The sequence below is a fragment of the Quercus robur genome, chromosome 6, assembly GCF_932294415.1.
Source record: "Quercus robur chromosome 6, dhQueRobu3.1, whole genome shotgun sequence".
Taxonomy (NCBI): domain Eukaryota; kingdom Viridiplantae; phylum Streptophyta; class Magnoliopsida; order Fagales; family Fagaceae; genus Quercus; species Quercus robur.
In genome coordinates this window covers 53,633,147-53,648,465 of record NC_065539.1, presented here as the reverse complement: position 1 = coordinate 53,648,465, position 15,319 = coordinate 53,633,147, and the positions used below count along the sequence as shown (strand labels likewise).

Genomic DNA, 15,319 nt, shown 5'->3' with positions numbered 1-15,319 from the left:
GCAAGTTCAACAATAAGTTGAAATGGATAGCTCTCTACACTTCAAACCCTCTTTCTTATTGTGGCTGTGAATTCTATCTTGTTTCATATTCTTGTGTAGCTCTTTTTGTCAATGGAGTGGTCTTTAGTGAAGTCTTTGCTGTGGGTTACTACTTTTTGTTCACATTCGTGAGCACCTTGGAAACATTTTATGAGTAATACTAGCTTTCAGCTTAGCAAAGAGATTGTTCAATTAAGTTTTGAATTGCATAATGTAAATTCAAGCACTAAAGCATATTTAAATCCTACAATGAGCCAACAACTCAGTGAACAAAGTTCAAAGGTCAGCCATTTTGAAGGTTAATGAAATTCCATTTCTTATTCCAATATTTATATGGTTAGTAAAGAAATAAGTTAACATAACAAATCAACACCAGTCTTAGTTTCTCAAAATAGGTAATAGAACTCAATATCATCAAATCATGTTCAACAAAAGCATATATGCCCTATTCTTAACATGTTCTGCTCTAATCCCTGTGCTGAGTTATATCTATTCAACATACTCCTCCCGGTTCATGTCGTAATTTATTTATAGGACCTGATCGTATATACATAGAAATGCTGGTCAAGTGGAACTATGGAAAACCAAAAGCAGTGGAGTAGCTATGGAATCTAACTGGAATGCAGGGCCGTAAGCCTTGTGTATATAATTAAGTCCTTCTATTTCCACTGAACCATAGCCATGAATGTCATCAGGGTTATCAACCAAAGAAAATGTCCTTGTAGAATTGAAGTAGCTGTAAAAAAAGAAAACAAGTCAAACAAATGAATCAAGCCAAGGAAGATTAACCCAAGAACTCAGACAACTCAATTTGTATACAAAGTTTTAAATTGTGAATTCTTGAAAAGATATTGGAGTTCTATAACTGGAAAAAGAGACTCAGATCAGTAAAAGTTGTTCAGGGATTAAGGGGTTTTTTTAGTCAAATACAAGAACAGCCCTATTGGTTGCTTTTGTGACAAGTAATCATTATTTTTAGATGACATATTTCTTCTAGAGTATTTTATTTTCCTTTGATTGCGCTCGCTAAAGAAGAGGCAAACTACTCTAGTAGTCAAGATAACAATAGAATTCAGAGGAATTGCTGTTTGTTTAGCTCCAAGGAAAAAAAGAAACTGCTCTGATCATGGATTGAATAATAAAATAAAATAAAACGAGTTAAATTAAGACAGTACCATATCAATTTCCTTCTATTTATCTTGGCAAAGAAATAAAGCAAGATGATTTATATGCAAGTCTAAATTGCGAGACTCACCATGGTTCATACCATCATCAGACAATGCTTGAGTTGCAGAAGTAGATTTGTTTGAAGATGATATTCCCAGGTTTGAACAATCCATTCCAATTGCACCTAAAACACAAATATTAAAACTTAAGTTAGGGACTCTCTTCTGACATACTACTTGTACATAATACATTAGAAGAAGAGATACTACTTGTATACATTAGATATGTCATATGTTAATATTAAGTTTTAACTGTCCACAATTAAATGTATCATTTTACCCCTAACAATTTTCTTTAGCTACCTGTAGGCATGTGCACTTACAATCTAGGAAACATGGCAAGGAAGTATCATCGAGAATATTATAATAATCCTTTGCACATTCACAGCTATATGTGAAATTTGATGTTTTGTTGCAAAAGCCACCTCCACAATTGGTCCAGTGGCACGCTGTAAGACCAAAATAATAAAAATAATAAATTAATTTTTAAAAAAACTGCAACTATGAGCCTATGTCATATAAGGTTTAAAAGTATTATTACGATCAAAGATTGATTCATTAGCTCTGCTCCCTTTGTCTTGGACGGGTGAGGAGGCATTCATGCAGGAGTAATTGATGGTACCTAAAAAAATCATCCAAAAACTATCAGCATCATCAAATCATGGAATTCTTTAATTGTTGCTAAACTAGATCAAATGTTTAATATACAATCATAAGGCTTATCAGCCAACATGTAAAATAAAAAATTACTCTTCAGGTCAGGTACAAGATCATCATCACATCGTTACAAGTGTTTAATGTTTATCCCTTCCAAGTAAGTTGGATAGATCTCAGCGCAAAACAACTCTATGAGATAATTAGAGTGTGATTAACATACATCACCAATTTTAATTAGAATGTCTAATCTTGATATTGTAGATTATGCACTGTTGTTATTCGATCTTGACATCTTGTTCTCTTTGCAAGAAATCTAGTCCACCACAAAGTACAATGACTACTGACCAGACAATTTTATCTAACTTTTAGGACCCTTCAACTTTCCCAAATAAACCATATTGAACTACAAGAGTATTCTGATGCCATCAAAAAACACCACAAAAACTAATAAAAAGTTACCAAGCTATTGCTCCTCATTCAGTAATACAAATACAAAGCAATCCGTCAACAAATTCTTTTGCAGTGTGACTCTCTGAGGGATTGTAGTCATATATTCACACACACATAATCCATTTGGATTTGAGAGAGAGAGAGCTCTTACAATTGGGAACCACACAAGGTAGAAACTTGAAGTTTTCGGCAAGGCCAAAGTTAGCTTGCTTCCACCCAGGATCGCATTCACATTCAAACAAGAAGAAGGCGCTTTGATTTGATGGCTTGCAAGTTCCTTTTCCACATATCACTTCTTTGCACACATCACCTGTGGTAACAAAAAGAAAAGAAAAAGATAATCAGTGTGACAAATTTCATTTCAATCCCAACTTATAGTCATACAGATACGAAAATCAAGAAAGAGTGGAAGACCGAGTTGTAAGAAACTGCCATGATGGGAATTAATAACAGTATATACAGAAAACCAATAAAGAATGAGCTTAATTATGACTCAAGAAGGTTAAAAGAAATGTAAAGATATTAGGAGGGAGAATAAGTAAAAGGTTTAACAACAAACCAGAGACAGGAGAGAAAAGAGGGGGCAAAAGGTTGCTTAAAGCAATCCAAGGTTGCAGAACAAGCAAAACTACAGGAAAACCAGTAACACAAGTGGAAGCCATGTCTCACACAAACAAAGGCAGAGTGAGAGCGAGCGAAACTGTGCTTTGTATTTAATGGGCTAATCGAGACAGTTTGAAAAAACAGGAAGCTTTAATTTGTTGATAGGAAGTGGGAAAGCTAACGTGGCTGAGCAAGAATACATGGCCAGGTCGGTTGGGTCGTTGGACTTTGGGGTATGGTTTTTTCTTTTCTAGTAAATTAGATAATTGAGATTTCAGATTTGGGTGATTACATTCCTTTCCAAGAAATAAGCGTGCAGCAGCCATACCGTTAAAATCGATTCGAATTTCGATCCGACTAAAATTGTTAGGTGGTGTTGACTTTTAGGGGTTGATTGGTTGGATTGAGTTGTGAATTATTATTTATTTATTTTTATTTTTACAATAGGTCCAATTGGCTTTGGATCATAAAATTCACAAATCTATCTAGCTCTACTCGACCCACATATATTGAATATATATTTAAAATTAAAAAAAAAAAAAACGTATTCAATATATACAATTTTGTTATTTACTTTTTTTTTCTCCTTTTCTTAAATAAAATCCAAACTTTAAGTTTCTCTGGTATTGTTTGTGTTGGTTTGGTGTTATTTAACGCACTTCATCAAAGTGGTATAACCGAAGAAGATAAGGTATAAATTATATTATAATAGTGTTAAAATGTTCATTCACCAATAGTTTGATAATATTAATTGTGTTATATTTGTTTTAATTTTTTTTTTAGATTATCAATGCGAAGGCTTTGTATTTAGAGAAGTACAAGAAACCCTTTCTTCTTGATCATTGTTGGCTCATGTTAAAGGACCAACCAAAGTTTGCCGATCCTAATAATGCTAGATCGAGATCATATGTGCCTCCAACTTCAGAGCCAATATCTATTAGTGAAGGGGATTGTGGGTCCGGACTTGGTGACACTTCTAACTTGGAGAGACCTATTGGTAGGAAGGCCGAAAAGGCTATTCGAAAGAACAAAGCCGCCGGAAAAGATGTAGGGGAATATTTGAACAAAAAATTGAAATTGATTGAGGATGTAACTCGGTTGGAAGAGGAAAAAATGTCTTTTGAGAGGGAAAAACTTGCAATTGAAAAGGCAAGTAGGGAAGAAAAACTTAAGATTGAGAAGGAAAGAATGATTATTGAGAAGAAAAAATGTGAGCGAGAAGAAAGGTTAGAGGAAGAGAGAATCATGATGATAGATACAAGTGGCTTAACCGGAGCACAAAAAGTTTTTTATGAACAACTCCAAGAGGAAATCATGGCAAAACGAAGATCATGTAATTAATGAGTTTAATTGTATTTTGGATGTAGTTTAGACTTTTATGTATTTTGTAGTGGTTTATGTATTTTGTAGTGGCTTATGTCACTTGATGAATTATCTTAAACTATATGTATGTATTTGTGTTATTGAGAAGTGCAATCTAGCAAAGACTTTGAAGTGCAATCTTTTTTATCTTTTGTTAAGTTCTATTTGATCTTGTGATAGGCATTGATATGATTCTTTAATTCAATGAAATTATTATTTGATCAACTATGAGTATTACAACCACTATGGAGTGCCTAGTATCATATACTTGGTTTTGAGATGACAGGTCTTAGAATAAATCTATGAATAATGAGCATCCATAGTATTTCCAAGTTTTTTATTTTTAGATGTATGTGTTTGTGTTGTGATGTGTTGTGATTTGTGCGTGAATCCATGTCTTGCATCTATAGTAATAATTGATTTTCAATTGTCTTGAAGGTTGCATCCATGAATCACTTTGTGATTCGCAAGTTCCTTCTTGATGACTCAGATGAAGATGAGATAATCGAAGAACTTGTTATGGAAGCATCACAACCTAAGCGTCGTCGTCGTTCTATCAAACGTAATCATTTGGTAGGCCATGAGAGGCTTTTTCTTGATTATTTTGCTCCCACACCAATATATCCACCTACTTTATTTCGTAGGAGATTTCGAATGAAGCGTTCTCTTTTTCTTCGTATTCAATCTCAAGTTGAAGCTCATGATTCTTATTTTGTCCAAAAAAGAAATAGTGCTAACAAACTTGGTTTATCTTCATTGCAAAAGATAACTGCTGCACTTAGAATGCTTGCGTATGGAGTATCGGGTGATTTGATAGATGAATATGTGCGGATTGGAGAAACTACTGCATTAGAAAGTTTGAAAAAATTTGTTACTGCGGTAATTGATGTTTTCTCTGAAGAATACTTGAGAAAGCCAAACAATGAAGACATTGCTAGACTGTTAGCTCACGGCGAACGTCGAGGTTTTCCAGGTATGTTAGGTTCAATTGATTGCATGCATTGGAAGTGGAAAAATTGTCCATCTGCATGGAAAGGTCAATATTGTGGTCATATTCGTGAGCCTACTATTATTTTGGAGGCAGTAGCATCATATGATCTTTGGATATGGCATGCATTTTTTGGATTACCTGGGTCAAATAATGATATTAATGTGTTAGAGCGATCTCATGTATTTAATGAATTGGCTGAAGGACGTGCTCCTACAATACAGTACTCAATTAATGGTCATGACTACACTATGGGATATTACCTTGCTGATGGTATATATCCAAAGTGGGCAACATTTGTGAAAACAATCCCAGCTCCACAAGGACATAAGCATAAATTATTTGCAGCAGCCCAAGAGGGGTATAGGAAGGATGTTGAGCGTGCATTTGGAGTGCTTCAAGCACGTTTCGCAATTGTCCGTGGACCTGCACGATTTTTTCATCTTGAAACACTCAAAAAGATCATGAAAGCGTGCATAATTCTCCATAATATGATTGTTGAAGATGAGCGAGAAGATGAGCGGGATGATAATGAAGTGGTAGATTTGGAATATGAACAAAATGATGGAGTGGATAATCCTCCTCTGCAAATGTTACGTGAACAAAGTGATGAATTTTTGTCATACATTGAGAGGCATGGACGCATTAGAGACCGAGAAATCCATTTTCAACTCCAGTCGGACCTTATTGAACATTTATGGCAATTGCAAGGCGAGTCGTAGGAACTTTCTTTTTTGTATGTGGGTTTAGTATGAGTCATAAGAACTTGTGCGAGTGTGTGAGTTTTATTGTAATTTGGTTTGAATTATGTATGTGAGCAAATCTATGAACTACATTGTTCTTGCTATAATATGTATTTTATTTTCTATGTTTTCTTATAAATCTATGGACTACATTATAAAGTTCCTTCATTTCATAGTTCATATTATTTCAAGGTTGCTTCGGGATAATTGAGACGATAATACGTTATCATGATAATTGAAAAATGGTTTTACTAAAAAAAAAATGTATGAGTATAATTTGGGGTTAAAAAAAAATATAACACTAGACGATTATTTGCTATCACGCGGCGGCGGCGGCGGCGGAAAAAGAGTCGTCGGTGGCGGTGGCGGCGGCGGCGGCGACGACGGCGGTGGAAAAAAAGTCGTCGGCGATGGCGGCGGTGGCGGTGGCGGTGGCGGCGGCGACGGCGACGGCGGCGATGGTGGTGGCGGCGGTGGCGGTGGCGGTTGAAGGTGGTTGTGGTTGTTGTTTATTGTATAAGATATATTATTTTATTGTAGTGGATATATTATTTTATTGTAATGGATATATTATTTTATTGTGATGTTTATATTATTTTATTGTGTTAAAAGCTAAAATAGATCCACTGCTGCAGCACGTATGTAGGTAAAATAGATAAAGTAACTTTTGGTGGAGCTAAAAAGCTAAATTTTTAGCTCCACTGCTGTGGATGCTCTTAGTCCTTTCATTATAAGCTATAACAGTAACAAAATATTCTAAATTTTTTTAAAAATTCTCTTGACCAAACCGTAACCATAGTTAGTGAAAGTTTTTGTTGGTTAAATATTGCTTCCTTGCCACCAAATCGTAGTTAGTGTTGTGTCAATAAAGATCTTCTCAAAATTTAAAAGATTTTATTATTTTTATAATTTTATTGAGGGAAAAGTTAACAAATGCCTTAAAGGTATTAGTTTAGTAAATATTTTTAGAAACTTTTTATGAGAAAATATTTTTTTATAAAAATGGTACTAAAGCTTTCCTAAAATTTTCCATTAACAAGTGCCCTAGAGGCCCCCGTTAATCAAACCATTTTATTAATAAAATGACTAATATGTTGATTTGATTAAGAGTTTAAAGTTTACTGTCTAAAGTCTTTATTTTTCGAATTTAAACCCACATCCTTGCAAGCATAATATATTCTCTCTCACTCCCACTTCTTTTTACACACTCTTTCAGGCAAGTTCAACAACCCATTCAAATGTATGGCTCTTTGCATATTCACTCTTTAATTAAGATTGTAAAGTCTAGAGTCACTCTAGAGTGTAAAGTCTTTATTTTCCAAATTTAAATACACATTAGTGAAAGCGTAATAAATTCTCTCTCACTCCCACTTCTTTTTACACTCTTTTAGGCAAGTTTAACAACCTATTTAAACAGATGACTTTGTGCATATACACTTTTTAATTAAGAGTGTAAAGTCTAGAGTCTACTCTAGAGTTGAAAGTCTTTCTTTTCCAAATTAAAACCATATTTGTGAAAGCGTAATAAAGTCTCTTTCATTTCCACTTCTTCTTACACATTTTTTCAAACAAGTTTAATTCATTCAAACAGATGACTCTTAGCAATGGGTGGTGCTAGGCAGTGTCCAAAAATCTAATCTGCCCCAAAGTAAAAATTTAATTTAATTTTAAAACTTTTTTCTTATTTAACTCTTCTAAAATAAAAATTTGAATAACCTAAATTTTTTTAAAACACAGCTAAAATAAGCTTGAATATAATAAATTAAGCGTGCAAGTCTGTGCAACAATGTTTGAATTTTGAAGTCTGACGTTTATTTAATGGCCTTGTCCACCTCTTCTACTACCTTGCTTTGTCATCTTCTTCACCTTCACCCCTTCACTATCTTGTCCTGAACATTAAAAAAAAGGCCCAAACTTCTACACTTCAAACCCTCTTTCTTATTGTGGTTGTGAATTCTTTCTTGTTTCATATTCTTGTGTAGCTCTTTTTGTCAATGGAGTGGTCTTTAGTGAAGTCTTTGCTGTGGGCTTTACTACTTTTTGTTCACATTCTTGAGCACCTTGGAAACATTTTATGAGTAATACTAGCTTTCAGCTTAGCAAAGAGATTGTTCAATTAAGTTTTGAATTGCACAATGTAAATTCAAGCACTAAAGCATATCTGAATCCAACAATGAGCCAACAACTCAGTGAACAAAGTTCAAAGATCAGCCATTTTGAAGGTTAATGAATTCCATTTCTTATTCCAATAATTATATGGCTAGTAAAGAAACAAGTTAACATAAAAAATCGACACCAGTCTTATTTTCTCAAAATAGGTAATAGAACTCTAGATCATCAAATCATGTTCAACAAAAGCATATATGCCCTATACTTAAAATGTTCTACTCTAAGTCCTGTGTTGAGTTATATCTATTCAACATACTCCTCCCTGTTCATGTCGTAATTTATTTATAGGACCTGATTATATATATAGAAATGCTGGTCAAGTGGAATAGGCAGCAGACCTTAAATGGAAAACCAAAAGCAATGGAGTCGCAATGAAATCTATGGAATCTAACAGGAATGCAGGGTCGTAAGACTCGGTATATAATTAAGTCCTTCTATTTCCGCTGAGCCATAGTCATGAATGTCATCAGGGTTATCAACCAAAGAGAATGTCCATGTAGAATTGAAGTAGCTGTAAAAAAAGAAAACAAGTCAAACAAATGAATCAAGCCAAGGAAGATTAACCCAAGAACTCAGACAACTCAATTTGTATACAAAGTTTTAAATTGTGAATTCTTGAAAAGATATTGGAGTTTTATAACCGGAAAAAAAAGACTCAGATCAGTAAAATTTGTTAAGGGATTGAGGGACTTATTTAGTCAAATAGGAGAACAGCCCTATTGGTTGCTTTTATGACAAGTAATCATTATTTTTTAATGACATTTATCTTCAAGAGTATTTTTTTTTTCCTTTTGATTGCACCCGCCTTTGCATTCTAATGAAGAGGCAAACTGCTCTAGTAGTCAAGATAACAATAGAATTAAGAGGAATTGCTGTTTGTTTAGCTCCAAGGAAAAAGGAACTGCTCTGATCATAGATTGAATAATAAAATAAAATAAAACGAGTTAAATTAAGACATTACTTTATTAATTTCCTTCTATTTATCTTGGCAAAGAAATAAAGCAAGAAAATGATTTATATGCAAGTCTAAATTGCGACTTACCATGGTTCATACCATCATCATACAATATTTGTGTTACAGAAGTAGGTTTGTTTGAAGATGATATTCCTAGGGTTGAACAATCCATTCCAATTGTACCTAAAACACAAATATTAAAACTTAAGTTGGGGATTCTTTTCTGACATACTACTTGTACATAATACATTAGAAGAAGACATACTACTTGTATACATTAAATATGTCATATGTTAATATTAAGTTTTGTATGTCCACACCTAAATGTATCATTTTACCCTTAACAATTTTCTTTAGCAACTTTTAGGTATGTGCACTTAAAATCTTGGAAACATGGCAAGGAAGTATCATTGAGAATATTATAATCCTTTTCACATTCACAGCTATATGTTAAATTTGATGTTTTGTTGCAAAAGCCACCTCCACAATTGGTCCAATGGCAAGCTGTAAATCCAAAATAACAAAATTAATAAATTAATTTTTAAAAAAACTGCAAATATGAGTGTATGTCATATAAGGTTAAAAAAATGTAATTACGATTGAAGATTGATTCATTAGCTGTGCTCCCTTTGTCTTGGATGGGTGAGAAGGCATTCATGCAGGAGTAATTGATGGTACCTAAAAATATCATCCAAAAACTATCAGCATCATCATATGTTTAATATACAATCATAAGGCTTATCATCCAACATGTAAAATAAAAAATTACTCTTCAGGTCAGGTACAAGATCATCAACAAATTCTTTTGCAGTGTGAGGGATTGTAGTCATATATTCACCCACACACACATAATCCATTTGGATTTGAGAGAGAGAGAGCTCTTACAATTGGGAACCACACAAGGTAGAAACTTGAAGTTTTCGGCAAGGCCAAAGTTAGCCTGCTTCCACCCAGGATCGCATTCACATTCAAACAGGAAGAAAGCGCTTTGATTTGATGGCTTGCAAGTTCCTTTTCCACATACCACATCTTTGTACACTTCATCTATGGTAACAAAAAGAAAAAAAAAGAAAAAGAAAAAGATAATCAGTGTGACAAAAGTCATTTCAATCCCAACTTAGAGTCATACTGATATGAAAATCTAGAAATAGTGGAAGACCCAGTTGTAAGAAACTGCCATGATGGCAATTAATAATAGTATAACACAGAAAACCAATAAAGAATGAGCTTTAATTATGAGCCAGGAAGTTTTAAAGAAATGTAAAGACATTAGGAGAGAGAATAAGTAAGAGATTTAACAACAAACCAAAGACAGGAGAGAAAACGGGGGGCAATAGGTAGCTTAAAGCTCCGTTTGGTTGGAGTGAAAACAGGAATGATAGAAAAGAAGGAGAGGAAAATTGGATGGAAAATAAAATTTTCTCTTGTTTGCTGTAAGAGAGAAAACAAGAGGGAAAGAAAATGGTGTAGAAAATTTTCCCTTCAAGTCCACAAAATTTTGTCCTCATAATTTGAGAGGAAATCTAAGGAGAATTTCTCCCGGTTTGCATTGTACGTTCACGTTGATTTGGTTTTGGTTTTGGTTTTTTTTTTTTAGGATAAAATTTTGCACAGTACACATTGGTTCTTTTTGTTTGTTTTTATCTGTTTTTTTTTTTTTTTTTTAAATTCTTTTAAGATTTGCTTATTTTATAAAAAAAATTAAAGTGTCCATACAAATTTTTTTAATAATAAATGTGTTACTTTTTGTATATATATTTAGTAAGGACATAATGACAAATTTATATTAACTTTATTTTTCATCCTCTCATTTTTTATCTCAAACAAACAAATATATATTTTTTTTTTTCCATTCCTTCACTTTTTCACCCCCTTCAACCAAACACAAATAAAAGAAAGTTAAATATTTTTTATCATTCCGTTTTTCAATCCTCCCAACCAAACAGGCTCTAAAGTAATCGAAGGTTGCAGAACAAACAAGACTACAAGAAAACCAGTGACACAAGTGGAAGCCATGTCTCACAGAAACAAAGGCAGAGTGAGAGAGAGAAGCTGTGCTTGTATTTAATGGGCTAATCGAGACAGTTCGGAAAAACAGGAAGCTTTTGTTGATGGAAGAGGGAAAGCTTACGTGGCTGAGCAATAAATGCTTTACATGGCCGGTGGGTAGTTGGACTCTAGTCTGGAGTATGGTCTTTTTCTTTTTCTTTTTTTAATATTAAATTACATAATAGAGATTTGGATAATTAAAACATGGAGAATGTTAACTAGCACCAAGCGGTGCTGGTGTTAGGGGCAGAAAAAACAAAAAATATTTGTCAGAAAAAGTAAAAAATATTCTAAATAGTACTTGTAAACTAAAAAAGTAACATAAATTAAGAAAGAAGATACAATTTTTTTTTTTCAGAAAAAGGTGTGCTTAACAGGCACCGCATGGTGACCGTTAACACAACCCTTAAAACATTCCTTTGATCCTTTCCAAACTTCCATGGAAATGCTTATAAAAAAATAAAAAAACCTATAGTGGAAATGAGTGTACAACCAACTTTTCAAAATCGATTCGATTTAATCAAATTTATTGGGTTGGATTGGTTTTTAAGGGTTGGGGAGTTGGGTTGAATTGAGTTGTAAATTATTTTTTTACAGTGAGTTGGGTTGGGTTCGGGTCATAAGATTCACGAATCTATCTAAATCGACCCGACCCGACCCATGTATATTTAATATATATTTGAAATCTAAAAAACATATTTAATATATATCTAAAAAAATATTATACATTTTTGTTATTTATTTTTTTTCTTATTTTCTTAGATAAAATTCAAACTCTAAGTTTTCCTTATGTAGTTTGGTGTTATTCTTATGATTATTTAGTTATAAATTTGCTATTATTTGTGGTTGTGTTGTTCTAACTTCTAACTTCTAATGCTCAATTTAACAATAATAATAATTGTAATTAAAAAAAAAAAACTATCCAATGGCCATGGTCCAACCCAATCTACATGGCCTTATAATGGATTTGGTCAGGTTGTACTTTTTTTAACCCACCACAGTGGGTTGGGTTGAAAAAATCCCTCAACTTGACTCAACCTGACTCATGCACACCCTTAGAAATGACACTCCCCTCCATACAAATTTAAAGAGATTAGTACATTAGTCCTTCTATTATAAGTTATAACAGTAACATAATATTCTAAATTTTTTTAAAAGAATCTCTTAACAAAATCTTAACCATGTTTAATGAATGTTTTTGTTGGTTAAATATTGCTCATTGCCACCAAATTGTAGTTAGTGTTAGGTCAAGAAGGATCTTCTCAAATTTTAAAATATTCTATTATTTTTATAATTTTATTAAGGGAAAAAGTTAATAGATGCCCTAAAGGTATTAGTTTAAATTTTTTTTTTTTTTAATTTTAAATTTTATGGGAAAAGATTTTCCTATAAAAATGGTATTAAAACTTTTTTAAAATTGTCCATTAGCAAATACCCTAAAAGGTGCTTCTTAATTAGACAATTTTATTAATAAATGACTAATTTGTTGATTTTCTCAAATCCTAAGGGAGAGGAAAGTTATTTCTTATAAGATTTAGGGTGGAGTGTCACTGTCCCAAACCTCTAGAGAGGTTTGTGTGATTTTCTTTTTACTTTTCTATTTTTCAATAATTCATAGTAAGGGTTTAAACTTTGAACCTTGATGTTTATGTTGGAATACCATAAATTGTCAATTAAGTAAGTTTCAAGACTCTTGGCATGTTGTAATGTATATCTTATGAGATTGGCACATTGTAATTGATATACAATAAAAGTGTTGTTAATGTTGATATCAATGAAATTGATGTTATGCTCTTCCTCAAAAAAAAAAAAAAAAAAAAAAAAAAAAATTTGATGTTATACTAATTACAATATGTTACCTTGTTTTATTAGTTATTACCTAATAGCATGCACTTTAATATATATATATATATATATATATATATTTGATATAAGATAGAATTTCTGCTCTAATCTAATTTAAGTGTATATGTGTGTGAAGGTCCCTACTGGAGACTTGAACCCGGTTCTTACCCCCCACACCTCACAAGTATTTATACTTGTGGAGTTACCACTACACCAAAGGTGCACGGTAATTTGCACATTAATATATTACTATTTACTACATATTATAGCTCATTTTTTCAATCAATAAGCATAAACTTACGTATAAAATTATTAAAATCATCTAAAGAATCTACCAAAAAAATTTGTAAAAAAATTCATCTAAAGAATCCGAACCCGTGTTCTGATCATTAGGCCTGATCTTTATGCCACCTGTTTAAAGGAAACCATTTTCTAGTGTCGGTGGCTGATTTTGCAGCGTTTTGTCAAATATAGAAGAAACCAAACTTTTGTAAATTCCAAAGCCCAGAGGTGCTGTGATGGTGGCTGCTTTGTTAGGTACTACTAGCCCACCAACGTTTGTGGCTCTTTCACGTATTAATGTGGTTCGGTTGGGTCTCATAGGTTACTTAATAAAAGGAAAAAAAAAACATAAACAAAAACAAAAAGGACTTAGGCCTTTCGATTATCATGAATTGAAGTATATATTATTAAAGTTGTTAAGGGATTGTCGGGGTCATTTAGTCAAATAAGAGAACAACCTTTTGGTTGCTTTTATGACAAGTAAGCATTCTCATCAAAGGTTGAATAAGTGCTAAAAGCTATTTTTAGCAACAAAACCACTAAAAAAAGTCTCCATGTTAATGGTGCTAAATTTTAAATTTTTTAGCACCTTGCTACATTAAGATGTTATTATAAACACTCTACTGTAGCAAGTTGCTACTCATTTTTTATTATTTTTATTCCCTTTCTCTCTCTCGCCTCATATCTCCCTCTCTGCTGTTTCTAAAAAAGAAAAAAAAATGATAAAAAAATAATATTTTAATAAAGTAGTAAAAAAATAGAAATTTTGATGTTGGGTTTATTGTAAAGTAATGTGTTAATTTTTTTTTTTTTTTTTTTTATAGAATTAAGAAGAATTGCTATGTTTGTTTAGGAAAATTATTAGGTACTCCCAGAGTACCATAAATGCGTACTCTCTCCTCTCACATGAATGGTGGGTCATACCATGAATTTAATTAATGGGACCCACCATTCATGTGAGAGGATGGAGTATGCATTTATAGTACTCCGGGAGTACACAATAATTTCCCGTTTGTTTAGCTCCAAGAAAAAAAAGGAAAAAAAAGAAAGTGCTCTGTTCATAGATTGAATAATAAAATAAAATAATGCGTGTTAAATCAAGACATTACCATATTAATTTCCTTTTCTTTATCTTGGCAAAGAAATAAAGCAAGAAAATGATTTATATACAAGTCTAAATTACGAGCCTTACCATAGTTCTTACCACATCAGAGAATGCTGGGGTTGTTGATGTAGATTTGTTTGAAGATGATATCCTCAGGGTTGAATAATTCGTTCCAATTGCACCTAAAACACAAATATTAAAACTTAAGTTGGAGATTCTTTTCTGACATCCTACTTGTACATATAATCCATTAGATATGTCATATGGTTTTTTTTTATGAAAATATGTCATATGTTAATATTACGTTTTAACTATCCACACTTAAATGTATCATTTTATCATAAAAACATTAGCATTAGTAATGCGAAATTGCCAAATTTGACAACTAATACAACAAATTGCGGCTGCATCAGTGGGGCTATTGGTAAATTTTTTTAGGCTATAGTGAATTGCCATCTATTTAAATGTTATACCAAAATAATATATTTTATTTGTCCTCCAATTAAAATAATGTTTCTTTCCTTTTTATTCTTTTTTTTTTTTTTTTTTTTCTTTCTCTTCCCGTTCCACACTTCCAATGAATCCAGTCACTCTCTCTTCGGTTCACAGTCCAACCATCTCCCCTTCAATTTTTTTTCCCTCTTCTTCCACTCTCGCAGACCCATCTCGCCGGCCCAGCTCCAACCATCTTTCTTACTCCACTCGCCGTCGATCCAAGCCCCAAGCCGACTCATCTCGCCCTAAAAAAATCTCCTACAATGGCGTCCTCAAAATCTGTAGACAATAGCTTCCAGGCCCGAGCCGAAAAGGTGTTCGGCATCCTCGAAATCATTGCCATGGGGCCCC

The 15,319-nt window shown here is 32.9% G+C and overlaps 1 protein-coding gene across 13 annotated transcripts in view; it reads right to left on the bottom strand.

The window, feature by feature from the left end:
• Positions 1 to 417: 417 nt before the first annotated feature.
• LOC126689503 (uncharacterized) overlaps positions 418 to 15,319 on the bottom strand; it is a 66,103-nt gene continuing 51,201 nt past the window's right edge. For 2 of the 13 annotated variants that reach the window (XR_007644539.1, XR_007644537.1), the window contains one exon: positions 8,370 to 8,457. Coding sequence is in view for 10 of the 13 variants with exons in the window: in XM_050384724.1 (XP_050240681.1) it covers positions 699 to 775; positions 1,295 to 1,390; positions 1,589 to 1,714; positions 9,790 to 9,870 (380 nt within the window). In the remaining 3 variants the exon portion in view is untranslated. Of the gene's footprint in view, positions 776 to 1,294; positions 1,391 to 1,568; positions 1,715 to 1,806; positions 1,888 to 8,369; positions 8,749 to 9,279; positions 9,376 to 9,672; positions 9,697 to 9,789; positions 9,871 to 15,319 lie in introns of those variants that run through there. The other 11 variants (XM_050384734.1, XM_050384731.1, XM_050384724.1 and 8 more) reach the window with 11 other exon arrangements.